The sequence below is a fragment of the Gobio gobio genome (genome assembly GCF_949357685.1).
Source record: "Gobio gobio genome assembly, chromosome: 5".
NCBI classification, from domain to species: Eukaryota; Metazoa; Chordata; class Actinopteri; order Cypriniformes; family Gobionidae; genus Gobio; species Gobio gobio.
The window spans coordinates 25,910,098-25,931,194 of NC_137101.1; the positions used below are offsets into that span (position 1 = coordinate 25,910,098).

Sequence of the window (21,097 nt, forward strand, 5' to 3'; positions counted from 1 at the left end):
TGTTTTTATCCTCCAACCCACAGGTTAAGACGTCGAGAAACAAACGGGATCCCACTATATCATACCAACCCAGATGCAGGAACCTACATACCTGTGCCAGTCTGTGCATCTGAACACTGTTCAGCTGAACCAAACAAAGCAGCCAACAAGCCCACAACAGACTCTGACAATGACACAAATCAACCACAAACAGACTCCGCCCATGGTGTGGACACGTGTGACAAGCTCCTCCCACAAACAGACACCTGTTAAAGACTTCATCGATAGCAGTCCATGAAATACCATCTCAAATGTGCATATTTGATCATCCTCCATTTATTGTACTTTACTTCACTCTACTCCTTTAATGTTATCATAAAATGAATAAAGCTTTTTATATTGTTTTTACATCATGGTCTGTATATTGATCAATGATAACACACATCACCCATCACAGAGATGACTATTTGATGTGCAATACGTTTGCTCATCTACAATATGACTCTAAAACGTTTTAGGATTTATTTTTATTTTTTATAAAAGTTAGATTTAGAGTGTGAGTAAAATCGAAAAAAAAAAAAAAAAATGTTGATCAGATATTTGTAGACAACAGATGCTTTCTAGATGAAGCACTCTTTAACAGACATCTTGAAGAACCCATTTAAAATCGCTGCTCAGTAGTTGCAAAGAATAAATGTGGATTGGAATGTGTAATGTCTGTTTCACACATACTTCGTATGCAGTGGGGAAGCCGCACAGGCTCATTGTGCTTTCACATGACATGAATACATGAATAATTGTCTAAAATGTTGTCTATAAAGAATGCTTTGTTCATAAAGATGAGTGGAGTGATACAAATGGACACTTTAAATACCCATGCTTTCTTTGCCACCATTTGATGCGCATTTGCTCAAGTTTTCTCTCCCGAAGAGCTGGATTGTATGTACAAAATCATTAGTCAATCGGAATTCAAATAATCCAACAACATATTCAGGGCTGTCCTAAAAAGGTTTTGCAAGGCTGGGAAGGACGTCAGTTCTTAGTATTCATTACAAACTTGAGGCCCCACACTACACGGCCAATCGGGGCCTTCGCATTTTACAGCCCATCGAGGCATTGACATGGTATCTCTGTGTTAATTGGCTTAGCCTCTCATGCCCATAGTTTTTACAGTCCTTTGTTTATCACACAGCCTATCGGGCCATCAGGTAAGACTGACTATTTTTGTTTTATGTAACCCGGGCTATCGTGGCCTCACAGATAGCATGATGACATTCGGTATGCTTACATGGACAACAATACTCCGATATTAACCTCATTAAGACAACACTCTGATTAAGAAGCTACGTACAGCAATTTTTGATTACCTTAATCCGGCTTAAGTCATACTCAAAGTAAACACAAATCGAATTAAGACATGTGGAGTATTCCTATTTTAGTCACATTATCGAAATGCATTATAGACATGTACACACCTTAAAACCTCTTAACCGGATTGAGGGCGCATTCGTCCTCAAGCTTTATTTGTTTAAATTAGCTCAAATGACTGTCAGATGTAAGTAATTACCATGACAATCTATACATCATTTAAAAGATCTAAGAGTCAAGCTTCCATTTTTTACCTCTGTTTTATTCTCAAAGTCTTAGTGACAGTAATTTGTTAATATGTGTCAGGAGTTATGAATATGAAAACCACGTCGGTACCATTTGATTGTAATATGAGCCTCAGCTGATCTCATTCATAAAAAAACTCCTCTATTCTCCTCAGGAAGACTCGCGACAAATCAACATCCCGCAGGGCTTTTAGTTCAAAAGTGTGCAAATGAGGAGAAATATTGATAGATTCTCATTTGTCTGTGTCAAATTTCTAAACAGAGGAGTATTTTTTATTCAATACTTCCTCAAAATGCGCAGATGTAGCCTTATCATGAGCGACGGAGTCTCTTATGTGTTGTTTTCAATTCATACTGGCAGCCGGAGGGCGCTCTGTGCACATGTAGTCCATATATGGTACAGACAGACGAAGAAGATACCATGTGCCATAATAGGGGTGCATTCCATTCGACAGGGCCCCTACGCACTGTTCACTGCTCCCTACTCCCTAAGCACGGTATATCATCTGAAGTGGACTTCGCTGACAATAATCGCTCATTTGGAACGCCCTGCAACGTCATCAAAGAAAGGCAATGGGTGCAGATTATGACATAAATTAATATTGTAATTTACTTTACTTTCAAATTGAAAACCATATAATAAGCATATACATTTACAAAACACACAGTAGGCTAGGCTATCTAAAACATATAATCAAAACATTGTCCACTAGTTTTATTAGTTTACTTATAACCTGTAGGCTATTGACTATGAACAGATTTGAAGCTGCACCTGTCATTCAATATGAAAATACTTTGATTTGGTTAACTATGTTTGTAGGCTATTCTTAATGGTCTTTGTAGCGTCTCATCTCGTGCGCTTTCTTTCCCAAGTGCAGCTGTACAGTAAACATTCCTGAGGTAAATAAAGTAAAATATAAAACATGACAGCCCTCAGGTGCTTCTCAACACTTTTAATTTGTTTACATATTCATAAAATATGATATACAAATGTAACAGTTATTGCCATAACCATTCATAAATTCTCTAGTTTGTATAATAACTATGAATATTCAAATTCATATATAAACTCCTTAATCGCAGAGCTGTTTAAAAACTATTCCAACCAATGGCTCTGCACCATCATTAGTTCAGACAGGTGATGCACGCGACGCGCAAAGACGTTTGGGTGATTTTCGCTCTCCACTTCCTGTGAAGTGATGTATGATGTTCCCTTCTTCCCTGCGCTGTTCGCAGTACCCTTCGGACTGAACATGTTCGCTCCCTTTGGATTGGAATCGCACTTAAGATGGCGGAATACCCTCTGAAGTCCACTTCGCAGTCCACTTACGGTCAAACGGAACGCACCCTAGAAGCATAGCTGTCAACATTGAACATTGAAAATAAGGGAGATTTCCCGGAATCCATCCACAAAATAAGGGATTTTTTTTTACACGATTCTTACCCACAAACTAAAAAAAAAACAGTCTAAAGAGTTTATAACTACACAAAATATTTTGATTTTGGCCGTCAGCGTCCTGATCCATCATTGCACATCACACTCATCTACTCTACTCTCCTTGAAGTTTACTTCCCACTACTTTTTCCCTCTTCCTCCCGCCCGCGGCTGCAACTGTCTTCTTCTTCTTCTTCGATAGTAGCCTAAGCCAGTGTTTCCCAACCTTTTTTCAGTCATTTTATCATACGTTACGCTAGGGGTGTAACGGTACAGATTGCTCACGGTTCGGTTTGTATCACGGTTTTAGGTTCACTGTTTCGGTATGGTTCAGTATTTGCTATGTTCAGGGAAAAAAGGACTACTGTCAAATAAAAAAAAAGAAAATAATAAGAACAAATCATTTAAATACAAGCAGCAGCACAAATAAATACTATCGAGCAAAGATACTAATAAAATAAACTATGCTTTTCAGGTTTTTCAAGTACGTCTAACATTAGTTTTCAGGTACAGAAATTGATCAAATGTAAAATAACATTGCATATTTGACTGTATAAATTAAAGATTAATCCTATTAAACTTACAAAAGCTATTCAATCAAGAGCAGTGATTGATGCCCTTGTCTTTTGTTTGACATTAAACAGACAGCTGTAAAGGCTACTGCCGCTTTAAGACCTCGGAAATGCGTCGTCTTTTCTGGACTTACTTAAGCCATATACAGACTATGTCTGCTAGAATACTCATCAATATGGACATGTTGACATACTTTTTGCGCGAGTTTGTCCGTTCAAGAGCAAGACTTGAAAGAGAACTCAATATTTGCGCGCTGTGAGACGTGTGCGCGCTCTCGGATGAGCGCACAGACAAATTTTCTCACAGTGCGCGCGACTTCTCATTCGCGTCTTCTGGCACTACACCAGATAGTTGCGTGTTCTGAGTTAACACAATCAGAACGTAAAAATACGGGATATTTTACGGGAAAATACTAAAACGGGAAGACAGCGGGAAAAGAGCTAAAATACGTGAGAAACCCGGAAAAAACGGGAGGGTTGACAGCTATGCCTAGAAGTCCATAATAAAAGCTTCCTGAGATCGCGAAACATGCAAATAGAGACATTTGAAGACTAATAAACACACAATCGCGACGATGTATGGTTTGTCTGTGTTCTTTATACCATGTTAAGTGTATTCATAATAGATTATATTTATAATGCAATGCTATTCGACATAGCTTTTATCAAAATGCAGAATATTGTAAAATGATATATTTTCTGTCTGATTTTTTGATCCGAAGCCAAATGAGACCACAGAAGGTTATTTAAAACATCCTACTTGTGATATAAAGTAATTTTGGATAAAAAACATGGTTTTAATCTTTATTGTATTTTGATTGTGTGCTAAGCTAACATGCTAGCTAGCCAATGCACCTGCCACCTGGGCATACGTTATTTTTATTAATAATTTTGAATAGACTGAAATGTTTCTATTGTCAACAACGGCATTTGAGGCACTTTATAGAAGGTGAGAAGTTTGATCATAAATGAGGTTTGAATAGAACAGTTTGAATAAAGAGTCGTCAGTGATTACAATGAAGACAAAATAATTAAGATTATAAGAGCCATAACCAGACCAGAGATGTGTGAAAGTGTTCTGGGGAGACTGAAACTGAATGGGCAGTTTGCACCTCAAAACAAAAGAGACAATAAACTGTATGGTAGCTCAGAAGAGATGGCAATAAACATCAGTTAACATTTTAGAGAAATCTCAAAATAAAATCATATGACATGATCTTGAAAAACATTTAATAAAATTCAGAGTTTTAGACTTATCATCTTCAGATTTGAAATATAACATAGTCAGACATGCTTCAGCTGTAGTGCACTTCTAGATTGCTAAAAGGCCAACTTCAATTTTATTTTCATAAAGATATTTCATACAAATATATTTCTAATAACTTTACAAAACTTTGAAGCTTATTATAGCTATTTTTATGAAAATAATTATAATTTTGAATTTACAGTAAACTGCCAAGTGTCTGCTTTCAAATGACGCCATACTTATGATTTTAGTGTAAAGGAATCATTAACTGTAACAGTTTTAGTCTGATTATGCCATTTCTTAGGATTTTTCTAAAATCGGGGGTGCAGGTTAACAGGAGGATTATTCAATTCAATTCAATTTTATTTGTATAGCGCTTTTCACAATACACATTGTTTCAAAGCAGCTTTACAGATAGTGCATTTCATAAATTTACATTGAAAAATGTTAGAAAGAGGATATTAAAGCAAAATCTTAGAAAAAGTTAATCAATCATGTATTAATTTAGGCCATAACAACGCTGGCGTTGAGTCGTCTCTTCACAGGCGTCGAGTCGTCTCATCACAGGTGTTGGGGCATCTGAAGTCTCCATGAGAGGCTGGATACAAACTGGAGCTGACGAACTATTTACCTTGGGACTAGTGTCCCGAGATAACAACAGAAAAGCAGATGGGAAATAATTAGCATAGCTGCTGTTCAGAATATTAATGCTTTTGATCCGATTTAACTGTAGTATAAAAGGTCATTATAATGTGAATGCTTGGCTAAAGAGATGCGTCTTTAATCTAGTTTTAAACTGGGACAGCAAGTCTGAACCTCAAACAATATCAGGAAGACTATTCCAGAGTTTAGGAGCTAAATGTGAAAATGCCCTCCCTCCTTTAGTGGACTTAGATATCCTAGGAATGACCAGAAGCCTCGAGTTTAGTGATCTTAAAGAGCGCGATGGATTGTAGGGCGATAGAAGATCCGTTAAATACACTGGAGCTAAACCATTTAGGGGTTTATAGGTCAGTAGCAATACTTTGTGATACGGAACTTAATAGGTAACTAGTGTAGAGATGATACAATTGGTGTTATATGATCATATTTTCTTGACCTAGTAAGAACTCTAGCAGTTGCGTTTTGGACTAACTGTAGCTTGTTTATTGATGATGCAGGACAACCAGCTAATAAAGCATTACAGTAATCTAGTCTCAAGGTCATGAATGCATGAACTAACTTTTCTGCATCAGAAATAGACAGCATGTTACGTAGCTTAGCAATGTTTCTAAGGTGGAAAAATGCCGTTCTTGTAACATATGAAATATGATTTTCGAAAGACAAGTTGCGGTCTAATATAACACCCAGGTCTTTTACTGTAGTGGATAAAGTGACAGGACATTAGTTCACTTTTAAATAAACTTTTGCTGATAATTTACTCACCCCCATGTCATCCAAGATGTCCATGTCTTTCTTTCTGCAGTTGAAAAGAAATTAAGGTTTTTGATGAAAACATTCCAGGATTTTTCTCCATATAATGGACTTCAATGGGCTCCAAACGGTTTCAGTACAGCTTCAAAGCAATGTCTAAAAACTATTTATATTTAATTAAGATCATCATTCAAGTGATTTTTTCATTAAAAAAAAAAAATGTATGAGCCAATTTATGACATGGTTAAGTATTTGTGCAGTAAATAGGTAAAAAAAAACTACCAAATACCCACAAAAACACAGCATAAATGTTTAGTTGAGAAGTAAATAAAACATTATATATATATATATATATATATATATATATATATATATATATATATATATATATATATATATATATATATATATATATATATATATATATATATATATATATATATATATATATATATAGTTTTCCATGTAAAAAAATTATATTTCCTTATGCAATCGCTCTGTAAAAGTTTGGGGTCTATCTGACCCCAAGGGATTCAAACGTAAACCCTACTTGAGGGACGATTAAGGGTTAAAAGTGAACTAATCCTTTAATCGCACTATTAACGCTGTGTGTGATTTTTCGCCACATTTTGCGACTGCTGGAAAAACGAGCATAGACCAGCATAATTCCCATGCTGGTCTCAGTGGCGGCGCCGGGGGGGGGGGCTAAGTGGTGCTGCAGCTCCCCCTATAATAGCCATAGCACCTGCCCAGCACCCCCAAGAAATGTCTAATTTTTTTATATTTATATTTTAATGTCATGTTTGAATATTCTTTTTCATGTTTTTAAAATAGGAATTAAATAATAATTTAAAATTATATATATATTAGTCTAAAATAACATGAGGCCCAAACAGGTGATCTTCTTTGGCCAATGGGCTCGGCGCCCGCGAACCTCTGACCTTAACTCATTTCAGCTTGTTTTTGATAGCGAGTTTTAGCAAAGTAAAATAACGTTACACCAAAATGGATCGTTTTTTGCTCCCTAAACATGAAGGTGCAGACACAACACTCGTCGTCACAGAGCCTCAGGAACAAGAAAATCCTGGGGATGAACTTGAAGACGGAGAATCGGCGGCGGCGGTTTCCATTGAGGACGCTAACGTTAGGGTTTGTGCTGCAGGTCAGACTAGGGTTGCCACCCGTCCCGTAAAATACGGAATCGTCCCGTATTTACAAGCAAAATGACGTGTCCCGTATCAATCCAATACGGGATGAAAATTGTCCCATATTTTACATAGGTCCACACATAGTTCAATTAACATACAGATTTTGCAGTGTGGAGAATACTGATAGCACATATAAAGAAATCAATTTCACAATAAGTAGTAGAGGAGCTCATTTGTGCGTGATTGCGTTTTAGCGGCTTTGTTGCCATAGCGGCGAAGTCTAGAGAACATGCGCTGTGCCGTGTGCCTGTAAACTTGCGCGTTTTTTAAAAAACATGTCGAGCTCGCGTCGCGTCCACCGTTTGAACGCAAGATCTCCAGATATAGAACTGAATATCAAAAAGTTATCAATGGGTCTGTCCAGTAATTCATGATGAACTTCAGGCCAACTGCACACTTTATGAGAAGCATTTCAGTGTCTCAGACTGTCTGACTTAAAGCAGCTGCGGTGACAGACCGGTCTATGTGACAGACACCTCCGTGATTCTAAAGGTATAGGCCTATAGTTTTTTTTTATGGATAATATATAATATAATATTCTATACATTATCAGAGCTTGGCAGACAGATTTATTATTTTTTAGACAGGGTAATTAATAGATTATAACCTAATACATGTTATTATTAATTTATAATTTAGCTAGGCTATATTAATCATACATAATAAATAATCCTGTCATATAAAGTTTATGACATTTAAAAAATATTTAGATAAAAATGGAAAAAATAATTACATGATAATATAGTCATAATTTAAGTAAATTAAAATTAACAGTTAACATTTTTGAAATTCAAAAAAGTGATTACTGGTTCAGAATGACTGCTTAAAGGGACAGTTCACCCAAAAATGAAAATTCTGTCATCATTTACTCACCCTCAAGTTGTTCCAAACATGTATACATTTCTTTGTTATGTTGAACACATAGGAAGATTACTAAGGAAGTCAATGGTGCCCCCAAAGCAGCCTGGTTACAAACTTTCTTCTAAATATCTTCTTTTGTGTTCAGCAGAACAAAGAAACTCATACAGGTTTGGACATCATGAGGGCGAGTAAATGATGACAGAATTTTCATTTTGGGTGAACTATCCCTTTAAAGTGCACCAAATAGGCTCTAAAGAGTTCTTTAGAAATAAATGAATGGGTGTCCCTTATTTGGCCACACTAAAGGTGGCAACCCTAGGTCAGACTAGTGTGTTGGTAACTGGCTGTGTGATTTTGTGATCTGAGCATATTAGGCCGAAGCGTGTGTCTGTTGCTGCTCCGTTGTATTCAGGGCTCGACTGTGACATAATTGTGTGAAATAATATTTTCAGAGGTTTACATTGGCAGGCTTATGTATGTTGTATCTATAGCCCTTGCATTGAATACTTAGGCCTATTATAATTATATATATATATATATATATATATATATATATATATATATATATATATATATATATATATATATATATATATATATATATATATATATATATATATATATATATATATATATATATATATATATATGCCTATTGCGGAACAAATATAGTTAATGCGGGCGTGTACGCATTAATTTATACCAGGGTGGTCCAATGCGACTCCATAATGCCATAATGCATACCTGTCAAGTATCCCGTTTTGGCCGGGAAAGTCCCGTATTTTACCCTTCTTTCCCGCCGTCCTCCCGTATTAGTATTTTCCTGTAAATCTCCCGTATTTGAACCTGCGTTATTAAAAAACAATAATACCGGAGTAAAAAAAACAAAAACATTTCCAACCTGAGCACTGTAACTAGCCTCGCGATAACTGCCATCTGCAGTAACCTACAGTAAAGGTGTCAGTTGTCGCGAGGTTAGTGTGTGAGGTCACATGACGAGTGACAACGCGGGAAAAAAACAGAGATGGATGATGGAAGTAACGATAGAGACGGATTAAGGCACTCCTGCCAAAAAAAAAAAAACCTCGTGTAAATACCGTGATCAATGGGACAGCGAATTTAATTATAAAATGTAAGTGACTTAATGTTAATTAATTGTTTATGGAACTGGTGTATGAAATCGGTGTCATTTCCAGTCGTGATGGTATTCAGGAAAACACACTCTTGTTAGTGTGATGTTGCTTAACTGTATCATATGTTATAAATATAATAACTACACAATTTTAACCATGCATGTTAACTGAGTTTCTTTGTATGAGCGGCGCTCATTTGTTTTCGATTTTCTCCAGCTCAACCTTGTTAATGTCAGTTCGTTTGATAGTATAATCCACTATCGATCTCCACTTACACTAACTATTCCCTAGTGATTCCCTAGTTATTTTTTGTTTTGACATTTTACTCTGGATACTTGTCTGTTGGGCAAGTAAAATTATTTTTCACTTGCCCCTTCAAAAAATCCACTTGTCCCGGACAAGCGTTCATGTCGAGCCCTGCCCATAGCAATGCAAGTTCAGAAAGGGTATTTAGCATGGTACGAAAGATTGTTACAGAGAATAGGATGACATTAGACAACAGAACTGTTTGTGCTCTACTCTCATGTAAAATGAACCACTCTGGCCCAGCCCACAAATACACTCCTTCCAAAACAGTCTTAAAGAATGCAAAGTCTGCAACAAATTTGTTCAATAACTCACTAAAAGAGTAAAGAAAAGTTATGTGAAATGAAAAGAAAAACTGTAAAAGAAAAGCAATATGAAATGAAAAGAATGTGTGGAATGAAAATAAAATGTAAAGACAAGCAATGTTAAATGAACAGAAAATATGCAAATAAGCCTTTAAATAAATGCTCATCATATATACCCTTTTGTGTTTTCATTTTGGCTATAACGCCTGTCTTAAAATGTAAGGGATACTGGAGCTTGGTTGGGGTGGTGGGACTGCTTGCGGTGGGCGCCGAAAAATTTCCCTTATTTTCAAATCCAAAACTTGACAGGTATGATAATGACGCTGCAAAATTCAAAGCACCTTCTCTTAAGTGTTGAGCATCCCCATAGCACCTGCAACAGAAAATCTCTGGAGCCGCCACTGGCTGGTCTATGCTGGTTTGATGATGGTCAACCAGCAAGGTAATGCTGGTCTAGTAAGACTATGCCAGAAATAGTCTTGCTGGTGATGCTGGTCTACCAGCATGGTCTTGATGGTGATGCTGGTCTACCAGTGAGATCTCATTAATGATGCTGGTCTACCAGCATGGTCTTGTTTGATTTATTTCATTGTTTTTTATATTTAGCTCATTGTTTTGTACACATTTATGGATCCAGTACTTATACGGTCCGTTTAATAAGTTGCTTGTTTATTTCTAAATTTTAAATTACTGAAATAGAAGACAATTAAATAGAAATTAGCAATGTCAAGGAGTATTAATATATTGTAAATTCTTGGCCTGCTATACAACACATACCACTATATACATTTTCATACAAATTAATTACAATAAATTTTCATCATCAGTAGTCTCTGTCCCTCTGCCACTATCCAGAACAGTTGTGTCTTGACATTTTGTGAAACTCTTTACTCTTCGGTCATTTGTCATTTCCAAACAGAACTCCTTAACTTGCTCACTAACTGCATACCTTGTGGTAAAGAGTGGTATTGCTCTGTGCAACAGGAATTTGTTCACAATCTGCAGAGCTACACACTTTGTTCCATGCACCAGTTTCAACAGACCACCATTTACATTTTCAAACACAAATACTGAGTGTGCCCAGAGTGGCCCCCACAATTTCACTGATTTTGCAAGGTGAGTTAGGTGTGTACATTAAATGTCATAGATGTTATGTTTCTTACTATCATAACATGTATGAAACACTTGGGGTTAAACCACGTTCAATAACACAGCCGACATTCAGGAATACATTACTTCTTCTGAATTTATTTTAAAGAACACAACAACTTATGATTACAAGTGACAGTGCCACCTGCAGGCACAATAGGGGTATTACATACACAACATTTCCTCCCCCCTTATTCAAGAAACAAAGAAAACAATGCTTTCTCAGAAACACAATAATTCTGCATTTTTTTCCCCCTACTCTAGAGGTAGAGGGTAGACTGCCTCTTGCCTTGAGCCAGTTCGGGGGTTATTCTGCCCCATGTCAGAACAGGCTCACTAATAACTAATTACAGTTCAGTCCAGCAGGGGTTTCTCATGGCTCTATAATGTCAGACGATTGGGAGGTTTGATCACTCTGGCTGGATAACGTCTGACCTGCACTGATGGAATGTTGAGTTTGCCATGGTTTGCTCTATTTATGTGTCACTGTTAACATCGTGTTCCTTTGCTGGTGGTGCAGAGGAAGTACCATTTACAGCGGCTTGTACAGGAACAGACACATCACTGGCATCAGGTGGTTGTGTCACCTGAGTTTCAGCTGTTTGATTCGGAATAGACTAGAGTTGATTAGCATGGCGCCTCCATTCCTCAGAAGCTCCTACATCAACAGTATAAGATACTGGACCACTTTGAGCCGTCACTACCCCTGATGTCATTCAAATTACATACAAAAATCAACTTTCAGATTTCCCTGAACTTATCACCAAATCTACAGCATTTTTAACGATTTTCCGATAACTGAATTAAACTGCCATGTTGCCACTGAGAACATCTGTTATCAGTTTCTTTGTCTGTTAGTGGGAAGCCTGGCATTGCATGCTGTTCACCAGTGTATTGTAATCTAGGGTGTAACTTGACACTGCAACTCTGAGTGAGTCTTGCAGATGTGCATCAGTGAGGCGTGTTCTGTGTTTGTTTTTGATGAAGTTCATGTCAGAAAAGGCTGATTCACAAAGATAGGTTGAACCAAACAGGCTGGCAACCTTCATAGCTGCTGTGCATACACCACTGTACTTTTCTGTGTCAACAAGGCACCAAAAGTTTGGTGCAGCTTGATAGGCTTTGAGGTGAATGTCATTTTGCAATGTTACAATTTCGATTTCCACCTGTCCAGCATCCAAGCTGAACGTTGCACTTAGTTGTTCAGCAATGCATGTTGTGTCCACGTTCATGAAAGGATTGGAAATGAATGACACACATGGCTCAAGCTGATAAAGGTCACAAAACCTGTTCTCAAACTCTTGCCCAAGTCTGTTTATGACTTGAGAGTACTTTTCTGCAACTTTGTCAAACGTCTCAGACGCAGAAGCATTGTCTTTCAGCACCATTTGCACAGAGGGAAAGTGCAGCACCTTTTTTCTCTGTAAATGCAAAGAGAAAATGTTCATCTGGGCTTTAAATGCATTTAAAGCACTTATCATGTCAGCAACAGTCTTGCCTTTGCCTTGCAGCTCACAGTTCAAATGGTTCAGTTTCCCAGTAATGTCCGTTAAAAATGCAAGGTCAAGTGTCCACTCAGTGTCCTCCAGCAGCGAGGTGTCTTCGCCTTTGGATTGCATGAACTCTTTGATCTCCCCCAAAAGGGACAAAAAACGAAGCAAAATTCGTCCCCTGCTGAGCCATCGTATTTCCGTGTGTAGTAGCAGGTCACCATATTCAGCTGACAGCTCCTCCAATAGCACCTTGAATGTTCTGTGCTGTTTAGCTCTGGAGCGGATGCTGTTTATGATCGTCACAACGTGCCCAAAGCCGATCACCTTTGCACATAACGCCTGCTGGTGAATGATACAGTGGTGATTCATGAAGTTTGGGAACTCTGGGTCACCTTTACAGTGAGCGATGAATCCCATATGTCGGCCGATCATAGCAGGAGCCCCGTCAGTAGTCACTGATACTAGCTTTTCCAACGGTACCTTTTTCTCAGCGAAAAACTTCTTCACCGCGTTATAGATGTCAACTCCCCTCGTAGTTGTCTTTAGGGGCAGTAGTGTCAGAAGTTCTTCTTTTGTGGAGAAATCATCAAACACCATTCGGATAAAGACCATCAGCTGCGCTGTACTGCTGCTGTCCACAGACTCATCACACTGGATGCTGAACCACCTGCACTTCGCCAGATCCCGGTCCAGCTGATCGGCCAAGTTCCCAGACATAGCCGACACTCTTCTAACCATTGTAGTTGCCCCCAGTTGGACATCGGAGAGAGTGGCGATTACATCCGTTCCACATTTCTCGTCTTTAAAGGGGTGGTAAACCACGATTTCACTATTCTAACTTTAGCTAGCGTGTAATGTTGCTGCTTGAGCATAAACAACATCTACAAAGTTACAACGTTCAAAGTTTAAAGCAAAGGGAGATATTTGCTTTTAAAGAAATCAATTTCTAAGGACTACAGCAAACGGCCAGCAGGCGACTACAGACATTCCTCCAGGGTTGGTGACATCACCAGGCTCAATATTTACATAAACCCCTCCTCCGAGAATATTAAATATGGGGGGGTGAGGCCATTTTGTATTGCGGCGCTGTTGTGGTATAGTTAGGCTGGAGTGGTGTTGCTGCAATGCCGACGAAACGCTGTTATTTTCATCCGGATTGCAGGTCTGGGGTACTTGCTTTGTTCAGGCTTCCTTGTGGGACAGGGGTGCGTTGCAGAGCGTTTAACATACAGCATGTTATATGCACGTGTGTTTGAGACGGAGGGGAACAGGCGCGCACGGTACTCCCCCTGCACATTTCACGGAGGAAAACTTCCACAAACTTCGCGAGTTCAATACAGGTGTAGCAGCCCCTCGGCGTCGACAAACGAGACACAGAGAGTTTCAACGGGTGCTTAATCCTCTTTATTTCGCTCGCTTTGAGCGCCATTAATCATGACTTTGAGAACGTTGTGTTGTAGCACCGTGAAACTACATAAAGAAACAATATACTCAGAAATACAAACATATGTACAAATAACACATTATTTAAAAACAAATACACATTTACAGATACTCAAAAGGCAAATAAATGATTACATACATGAGAAATTAACCAGAAGAGCTCGACAAATAACATGTGACATACAAAATTATATTACCTTACAAAATACAACATAAAAACACACAATAAAGACACATACCTCGCTCCGCTTGCCAAAGGGTACTAAAGGAACCAAACATGAAGTGCATCAACTCTTTACAGCGTATATTTCAAACTTATAATAAACCCATGTGGGAAACGATGCGATCCTCGTCCGCACCACTCTCTTCTGCCTGCGTTACCACTTACGTTACCTAGAGAGCGTGCGCGCACACATAACATATTTAAAGTGACACACACATATTCTTTCGGTCATTTACACTCCCACCAATTATGAGATGATGAAAGAACAGAACAAACTGTGAATGAATCAGAACATGATTTCTGAACATCAATAAGACCCCCTTCAACAGTTTATATGCATGTAAAGTCTAAAAAGTTCAGTTTTATAGAACTTAATTACCTGGTCTGATGCAATGGTATCACAAAGCAGTCATTGATTACTCATTTTCAATAAGTACCACTAATTTTTGGATGGGCCTTTCAATGACTGTGGGCTTGGAGTGTTGATTTTGTTTTCGCTCCCCTAATAGCAGCTTGACTCGCCTTACAAAGCCATCACTTCCTTCAATAGTTTCCACCACTCGGCCTAACTGCCACTGACCTCTGGGAAGCATATCGTCTTTGATGATTACAACATCATTCACTTGAAGGTTATGGCGGGGAATATGCCATTTCTGACGTGCTGCAATGTTAAGAAGGTATTCCTTCTTCCAACGACTCCAACGACTCTGCGCCATCTTTTAGTGGCATACACATCTTGTTTTACAAACTTTCCTGGAGGTGGAAGAGCAACATCAGACTTCATCATTATCAGATGGTTTGGGGTCAGTGGTTCGAGTGAATTTGGATCATTAATCCCATCTACCGTTAGAGGGCGGCTGTTCACAATGGCCATTGCTTCAAAGAACAACGTTCTGAGTGATGCATCATCAAGCCTGCCTGGGCATAAAACAAGTGTGGCATTGAGTACGTTTCGCACAGTTCGTATCTGGCGCTCCCAGACGCCTCCAGCGTGGCTTGCAGAAGGAGCATTAAAGACAAACTCGCATTGTCTCTCTGCAAGAAAGATCTCCAAGGCATTGGTGTCAATCTCTTTCAGTGATTTTGCGAATTCATTTTTAGCTCCCACAAAGTTAGTGCCGTGGTCACACCGAAGTTTGCGAACTGCTCCTCTGAGGCTAATAAAGCACCTTAGGGCATTGATAAAGGAGTCTGTAGATAGGTCCTCAATCATCTCAATATGGACTGCACGTGATGATAGACAAGTGAATAATAGGCCATATCTCTTAAACTCCTTACGAGCTCTCTTCACAATAAATGGCCCGAAGCAGTCCATACCACAGTACGCGAACGGAGCAGAAACCTCAACACGTTCTTTGGGAAGCTCTGCCATTGGCTGTTCTTCAGCTGGTCGTCTGAGTTTCCGACATTGCACACACTTGTGTATGAACTTGGCGACTGACTTACTGCCTCCAATGATCCAGAATCCATTCCTTCTCAGCTCCATTTGAGTTTGACTTCGTCCCTGATGACAAACTTTGGTGTGGTAATGTGACAGAATGAGTCTAGTGATGTGGTTACCTTTTGGAAGTATTACCGGATGTTTTAGATCATGACTAAGAGATGAGTGTTTTAGTCTCCCACCAACCCGAAGGATGCCATTGTCCAAAATAGGATCCAGATGGTACAGTGCACTTGAATTTTGTAGAGCTTCTCCTCTTTCAATTATTTGCATTTCCTTGGAGAATGCTTCCTGCTGCACAAGCTTGATGACCACTTTAACAGCTCTCTCACGTTCTTCAACTGTCACATGACCACTGTTGCACATCTGTTTGTAGCCCAATCTGTTTATTCTTGCAACCACCCTTAGAAGCATAGACCAAGAAGAACATCGACTTAAGCGACTGAGGATGTCTGCACGGTCTCTGACTGTGGTCACAAAGGTTTGGACTGATTTAACTTCAGGATCACCGACAAGCAGGTCAACAGGTGCGTATGGTGTTGCATTTACTTCCTGTTCCCACAGGAATTTGGGTCCTGATAACCACATTGACGTAGAGATGGCAGAAGCATTAAGCCCTCTAGATGGATAATCATCAGGGTTATCTGTTGTATTTACATAACACCACTGATTAGGATCTGTGACATCTCGTATCAGCTGCACTCGATTTGCGACAAAAACATGAAACCTACGGGCTTCATTGTTAATGTATGCTAAAACAACCTGCGAGTCTGTCCAGAAGAACTCTTGGTCAATCTTCATTTCCAGCTGATTTTTCAGCATGACACTCATTCTGGCAGATATGACAGCGGCTGAGAGTTCTAACCTGGGAATGCTTATGACTTCACTCTTGTCATTTTTGAAGCGGAGGTAGGAACAAGCACCATATCCTACATTACTCGCATCAGAGAAGTGGTGTAACTGTCACAGGTCGGGGCGGGCCAAACCAGACTGCACCCACCCCTGAAAAACCCGGGAACCACCTCGAGGAACGTGTCAAGGACCAGACAGACAAGGGAATAAAATAATACAGTTTATTTATTATATTAAAAGGTCAATGAATTGGATAAGTCCTAATTAAAATCTTCTTGCCACCAGGACAGTTCAAGGGTCTACAGACCTCCCGAGACGGGAGGGGAGGGACGATCGTGACGGACCGGAGGCTCGTCGGGAGGGGAATCAGGGGGGAATCCCCGCGCCGTCCAGGTAGGTCACTGGGTAAGTACTCCTCTACGGGACTCAAGGGGGGAGGCCGTGGTCATACGAACCCCATTCAGACTGGGACCAGGTAAGTATACAGATGCGGGGGCAAAGCGAGTCACTGGGGTCACTCCGGAGGGAGGTACTCGGAGGTGGGGGCAAGCGAGCCACTGGAACGATACAGCAAGGTTTAACTGTCCAACAATATGTGGAACATTCGACTGAATTACCTCTCTTCTTCTGAGCAGGGTAAAGGCTTCCAATAAGGGCGTGTGGGGACCACCAGGCGGGGAGGATACTTTGAGCGGGGTGCTCACGTCGGCTGAACACTGGGACAGACGCAGCACAGATTTGACGGTTCCACAGTATGTAAAGCTTTTCAACGGATATACCTTCTCTCCTCTTGAACGGGGTCAAGGCTTCCAATAGGGGCGTGTGGAGACCACCAGGCAGGGAGGACACTTTGAGCGGGGCGCTCACTTCAGCCGAACACTGGAACAGTACAGCAAGGTCTCAACGGTTCAACAGTATGTGAAGCTTTTCAACTGATATACCTTCTCTCCTTTTGAACAGGGTCAAGGCTTCCAATAGGGGCGTGTGGAGACCACCAGGCGGGAAGGACACTTTGGGCGGAACACTCCACTTCAGCTGAGCACTGGAACAGTATAGCAAGGTCTCAACGGTTCAACAGTATGTGAAGCTTTTCAACTGATATACCTTCTCTCCTTTTGAACAGGGTAAAGGCTTCCAATAGGGGCGTGTGGAGACCACCAGGCGAGAAGGACACTTTGGGCGGAACACTCGACCACCAGACGGGGAGGACACTTTGGGCGGAAACACTCCACTTCAGCTGAGCACTGGAACAGTACAGCAAGGTCTCAACGGTTCAACAGTGTGTGAGCTTTTCAACTGATATACCTTCTCTCCTTTTGAACAGGGTAAAGGCTTCCAATAAGGCGTGTGGAGACCACCAGGCGGGAAGGACACTTTGGGCGGAACACTCGACCACCAGGCGGGGAGGACACTTTGGGCGGAGCACTCCACTTCAGCTGAGCACTGGAACAGTACAGCAAGGTCTCAACGGTTCAACAGTGTGTGAAGCTTTGCAACTGATATACCTTCTCTCCTTTGAACAGGATCAAGGCTTCCAATAAGGGCGTGTGGAGACCACCAGGCGGGGAGGACACTTAGAGCGGGGCGCTCACGTCGGCTGAACACTGGGACAGACACAGCACAGTTTCAACGGTTCAACAGTACATGAAGCTTGCAACTGATATACCTTTTCTTCTTCTGAACAGGGTAAAGGCTTCCAATAGGGGCGTGTGGAGACCACCAGGCGGGGAGGACACTTTGAGCGGGACGCTCACTTCGGCTGAGCACTAGAACAGACACAGCACAGTTTCAACAGTACATGATATATGAAGCACTCAGCATTAACAGGGCCGGGTCTTTTCAAAGCAGGAAGTTGGGCGGTTGCTTTATCAAAGCCCTTCGTTAGAGACAGCGGGAGGAAGACTGTAGGAGAAGAGTGCACGGCAGACTTCTATTACTTCTCCACACACCAATTTCACTTCACAGCACAAACCGTGTAAATCGTCACTTCAGGCACTGCAATTCCACTCGCACACCGTGCATTCGGGCCAGCACTCACCCACCGGTCTTTTCTCCCACCAGATCGGATCTCGTCCTCGATCAGGGCTTGACTTTGCTCCGGGAAAGCAGAAGAACGATGCAGCGATCACCACATTCGGCAAGGAGAGGACAGAAGTTGGAGACAGATCATTAATTCACTCGGTGTAATAGTTCACTCGTGCCAAACATTTTCCAAACTCTCCACACCACTTCAGTGTTAGTGCATATAAACAACGGATCAAATACTCATCACTTGCGTCTTTCTCACTACGGACGATATTCCTCAAGTCTTCGCTGACAAATACTTCAATCCTTCCTTCCTCTTCCACAGCTCCAATCTTCCCCACTCCACAGCCCAGCCTCAATAAAAAGAGCAACCCGCTGACAAACACAGCATCATACGGGAGGAGAACCACACCACACAGTCTGTTTTCTCTCTGTTTTTAAAGCCTCATCTCAATAGGTGTCCCTCTCACAGCGTTCTCTATAATTGCCCCACACCTGCTGTCACTCAGGCAATCAGCCCCGCTGCCATGGCAACAGATTCCCAGGGCATAGACCGGGTGTTCACTGGAAAATCCTGCAACAGTATTCACCAGGATCTTAGTCCCGTTCGGTTTGTTTTGTCACCCCGTGACACAACTCTATTCTGACTATGTCACTGAAGGTATGTGGGTGATAACATCTTGGTATTAATACTTCCTTGAGTTTCAGAAGACCGTTTTTCCAATCCACCCATTGAGGTCACAAGTCATCAGGAAGTTTGTTGTCCCACTCAGTACCTCTACGACACAGTTCTTGTAGGATACACTTTCCCTGTAGAATGAATGGGGCAACAAACCCAAGTGGGTCATATAGAGAGGCTATGACAGACAGAATACCACGGCGAGTCAATGGCTGATCCTTCCGGTCGATGCTGAAACTGAATGTGTCATCCTTTGTTGACCACTGAATGCCGAGTAGACGTCCAGCAGGTGTTGCTTCAAAATTGAAGTCAAGAGGCTTTGATGTCGTTTCCCTTTCTGATGGGTTTAAACAATTCAGAACATCTTCCTTATTTGAGTTAAATTTGTGAAGCCGTAAACCTGGCTTCCAAGGGAGCTAGAGCAGATGGGCAGTCAAATCCAATTAAAAGTCCAACTTCACAGTTCAAAAGTGGTGACAGCTGACTTGCCAAGTGTCTGAGGTGACTCCACTGAAGCGCTGTGTTTTTGGTGGGGATATATGACTTGTCCACTGGAATGAAGTCTCTTGTGTATGATTGCTGTAGTGGTATAGAACTTGCAGATTGAAGTCCTGTAACTTTAAGCCCACAGACTCTCTTACTGGCAGTGATTGTGTCAGCAGTTGTCATGGTGCTGAGTCTCAGTTGCACAGGTTGTGAGACAACATTCAAACTTTCATTAAGATCTTCCAAGATGAAACTTGAGTCGCTCTGGGTGTCCAGTAAAGCATACGTTAATACTTCTCTTTGGGTTTCGTCCGTTGTAGAGACGAAAACTGGCACAATGCTGGAAGTAGCAGGAGAACATTGAGTGAGTGCGTGGGTCATGACTTTATGAACTTCCTCACTTGCTTGAACATCCGAAGAGGACTCTTTGGGGTCCTCTGAACGAGCTTTATCCCTTTCTTCATGTAAGCAGGTAGGATGGCTTCGACCACATGTACCACATGTGTGTCTTCTTCTGCAGTCTTTACTCATGTGTCCCTTTCTGAGACATCCGAAACAAAGGTGGGTTTCATGAATGAAGGCTTTCTTTTCTTCAATAGTCTTTGCAGCGAATGTAGAGCATTAAGCAATGTGGTGTTTTTCATCTTTGCAGAAAAGGCACAATGTCTTTGGCTTAGAGCTGTATGTTTCTGGCCTTTTTGAGCTTAAGTCCTTCACCTGCACCTTTGTACTGAGAGCCTTAGCACGCTTGGGGAACCTTTCATCCGCGTTCTTCTGATTCACAAATAGCATAGAGGTTATAGGGTTACAAACTATTTTTGCCTCCTTTTGCAGAAATTCTGTGAAGCCCTTGAAACTTGGATAGTCACCTGATGTGTCTAGCTCTTCCACCACAATTCGGTTCCACTTTCTCACAATCCATTCTGGGAGTTTCTTTAACAGCTTGTGGTTTTCTTCAGAATCGTTTAGGATGGCTAATCCTTTGACATGGGGAATTGCCTCGACACAACCTTGTAGGAAATCTGTGAAATCTCGTAATGCCACTGGGTCATTTGCTCCAATTCTGGGCCATCTCATCAGCTTATCTCGAAAGGCTCTTTGGATAACGAACGAGTTCCCATACCTTTCCTGTAATACCTTCCAGGCACCTTGATACGCATCCTCAGAGTTTCTGTAGAAATATCCCTCCACCGCTTTGCGAGCTTCACCAGCAAGGTAGTTCTTCAGATAGAAAA

At 40.8% G+C, this 21,097-nt stretch overlaps 2 protein-coding genes across 4 annotated transcripts in view; one reads left to right on the forward strand and one right to left on the reverse strand.

The window, feature by feature from the left end:
- The window catches only part of LOC307126597 (uncharacterized protein), a 28,415-nt gene extending 25,469 nt beyond the window's left edge, over positions 1–2,946 (forward strand). Inside the window, exon 8 of one of the 3 annotated variants that reach the window (XM_079817208.1) lies at positions 24–2,946. In XM_079817208.1, the coding sequence (XP_079673334.1) occupies positions 24–252 (229 nt within the window). In that variant the 3' untranslated portion in view covers positions 253–2,946. The remainder of the gene's footprint in view (positions 1–23) is intronic. The other 2 variants (XM_079817207.1, XM_079817209.1) reach the window with 2 other exon arrangements.
- Positions 1–21,097, reverse strand: part of taf3 (TAF3 RNA polymerase II, TATA box binding protein (TBP)-associated facto) — a 996,662-nt gene that overhangs the window by 338,049 nt on the left and 637,516 nt on the right. The window lies entirely within an intron of this gene.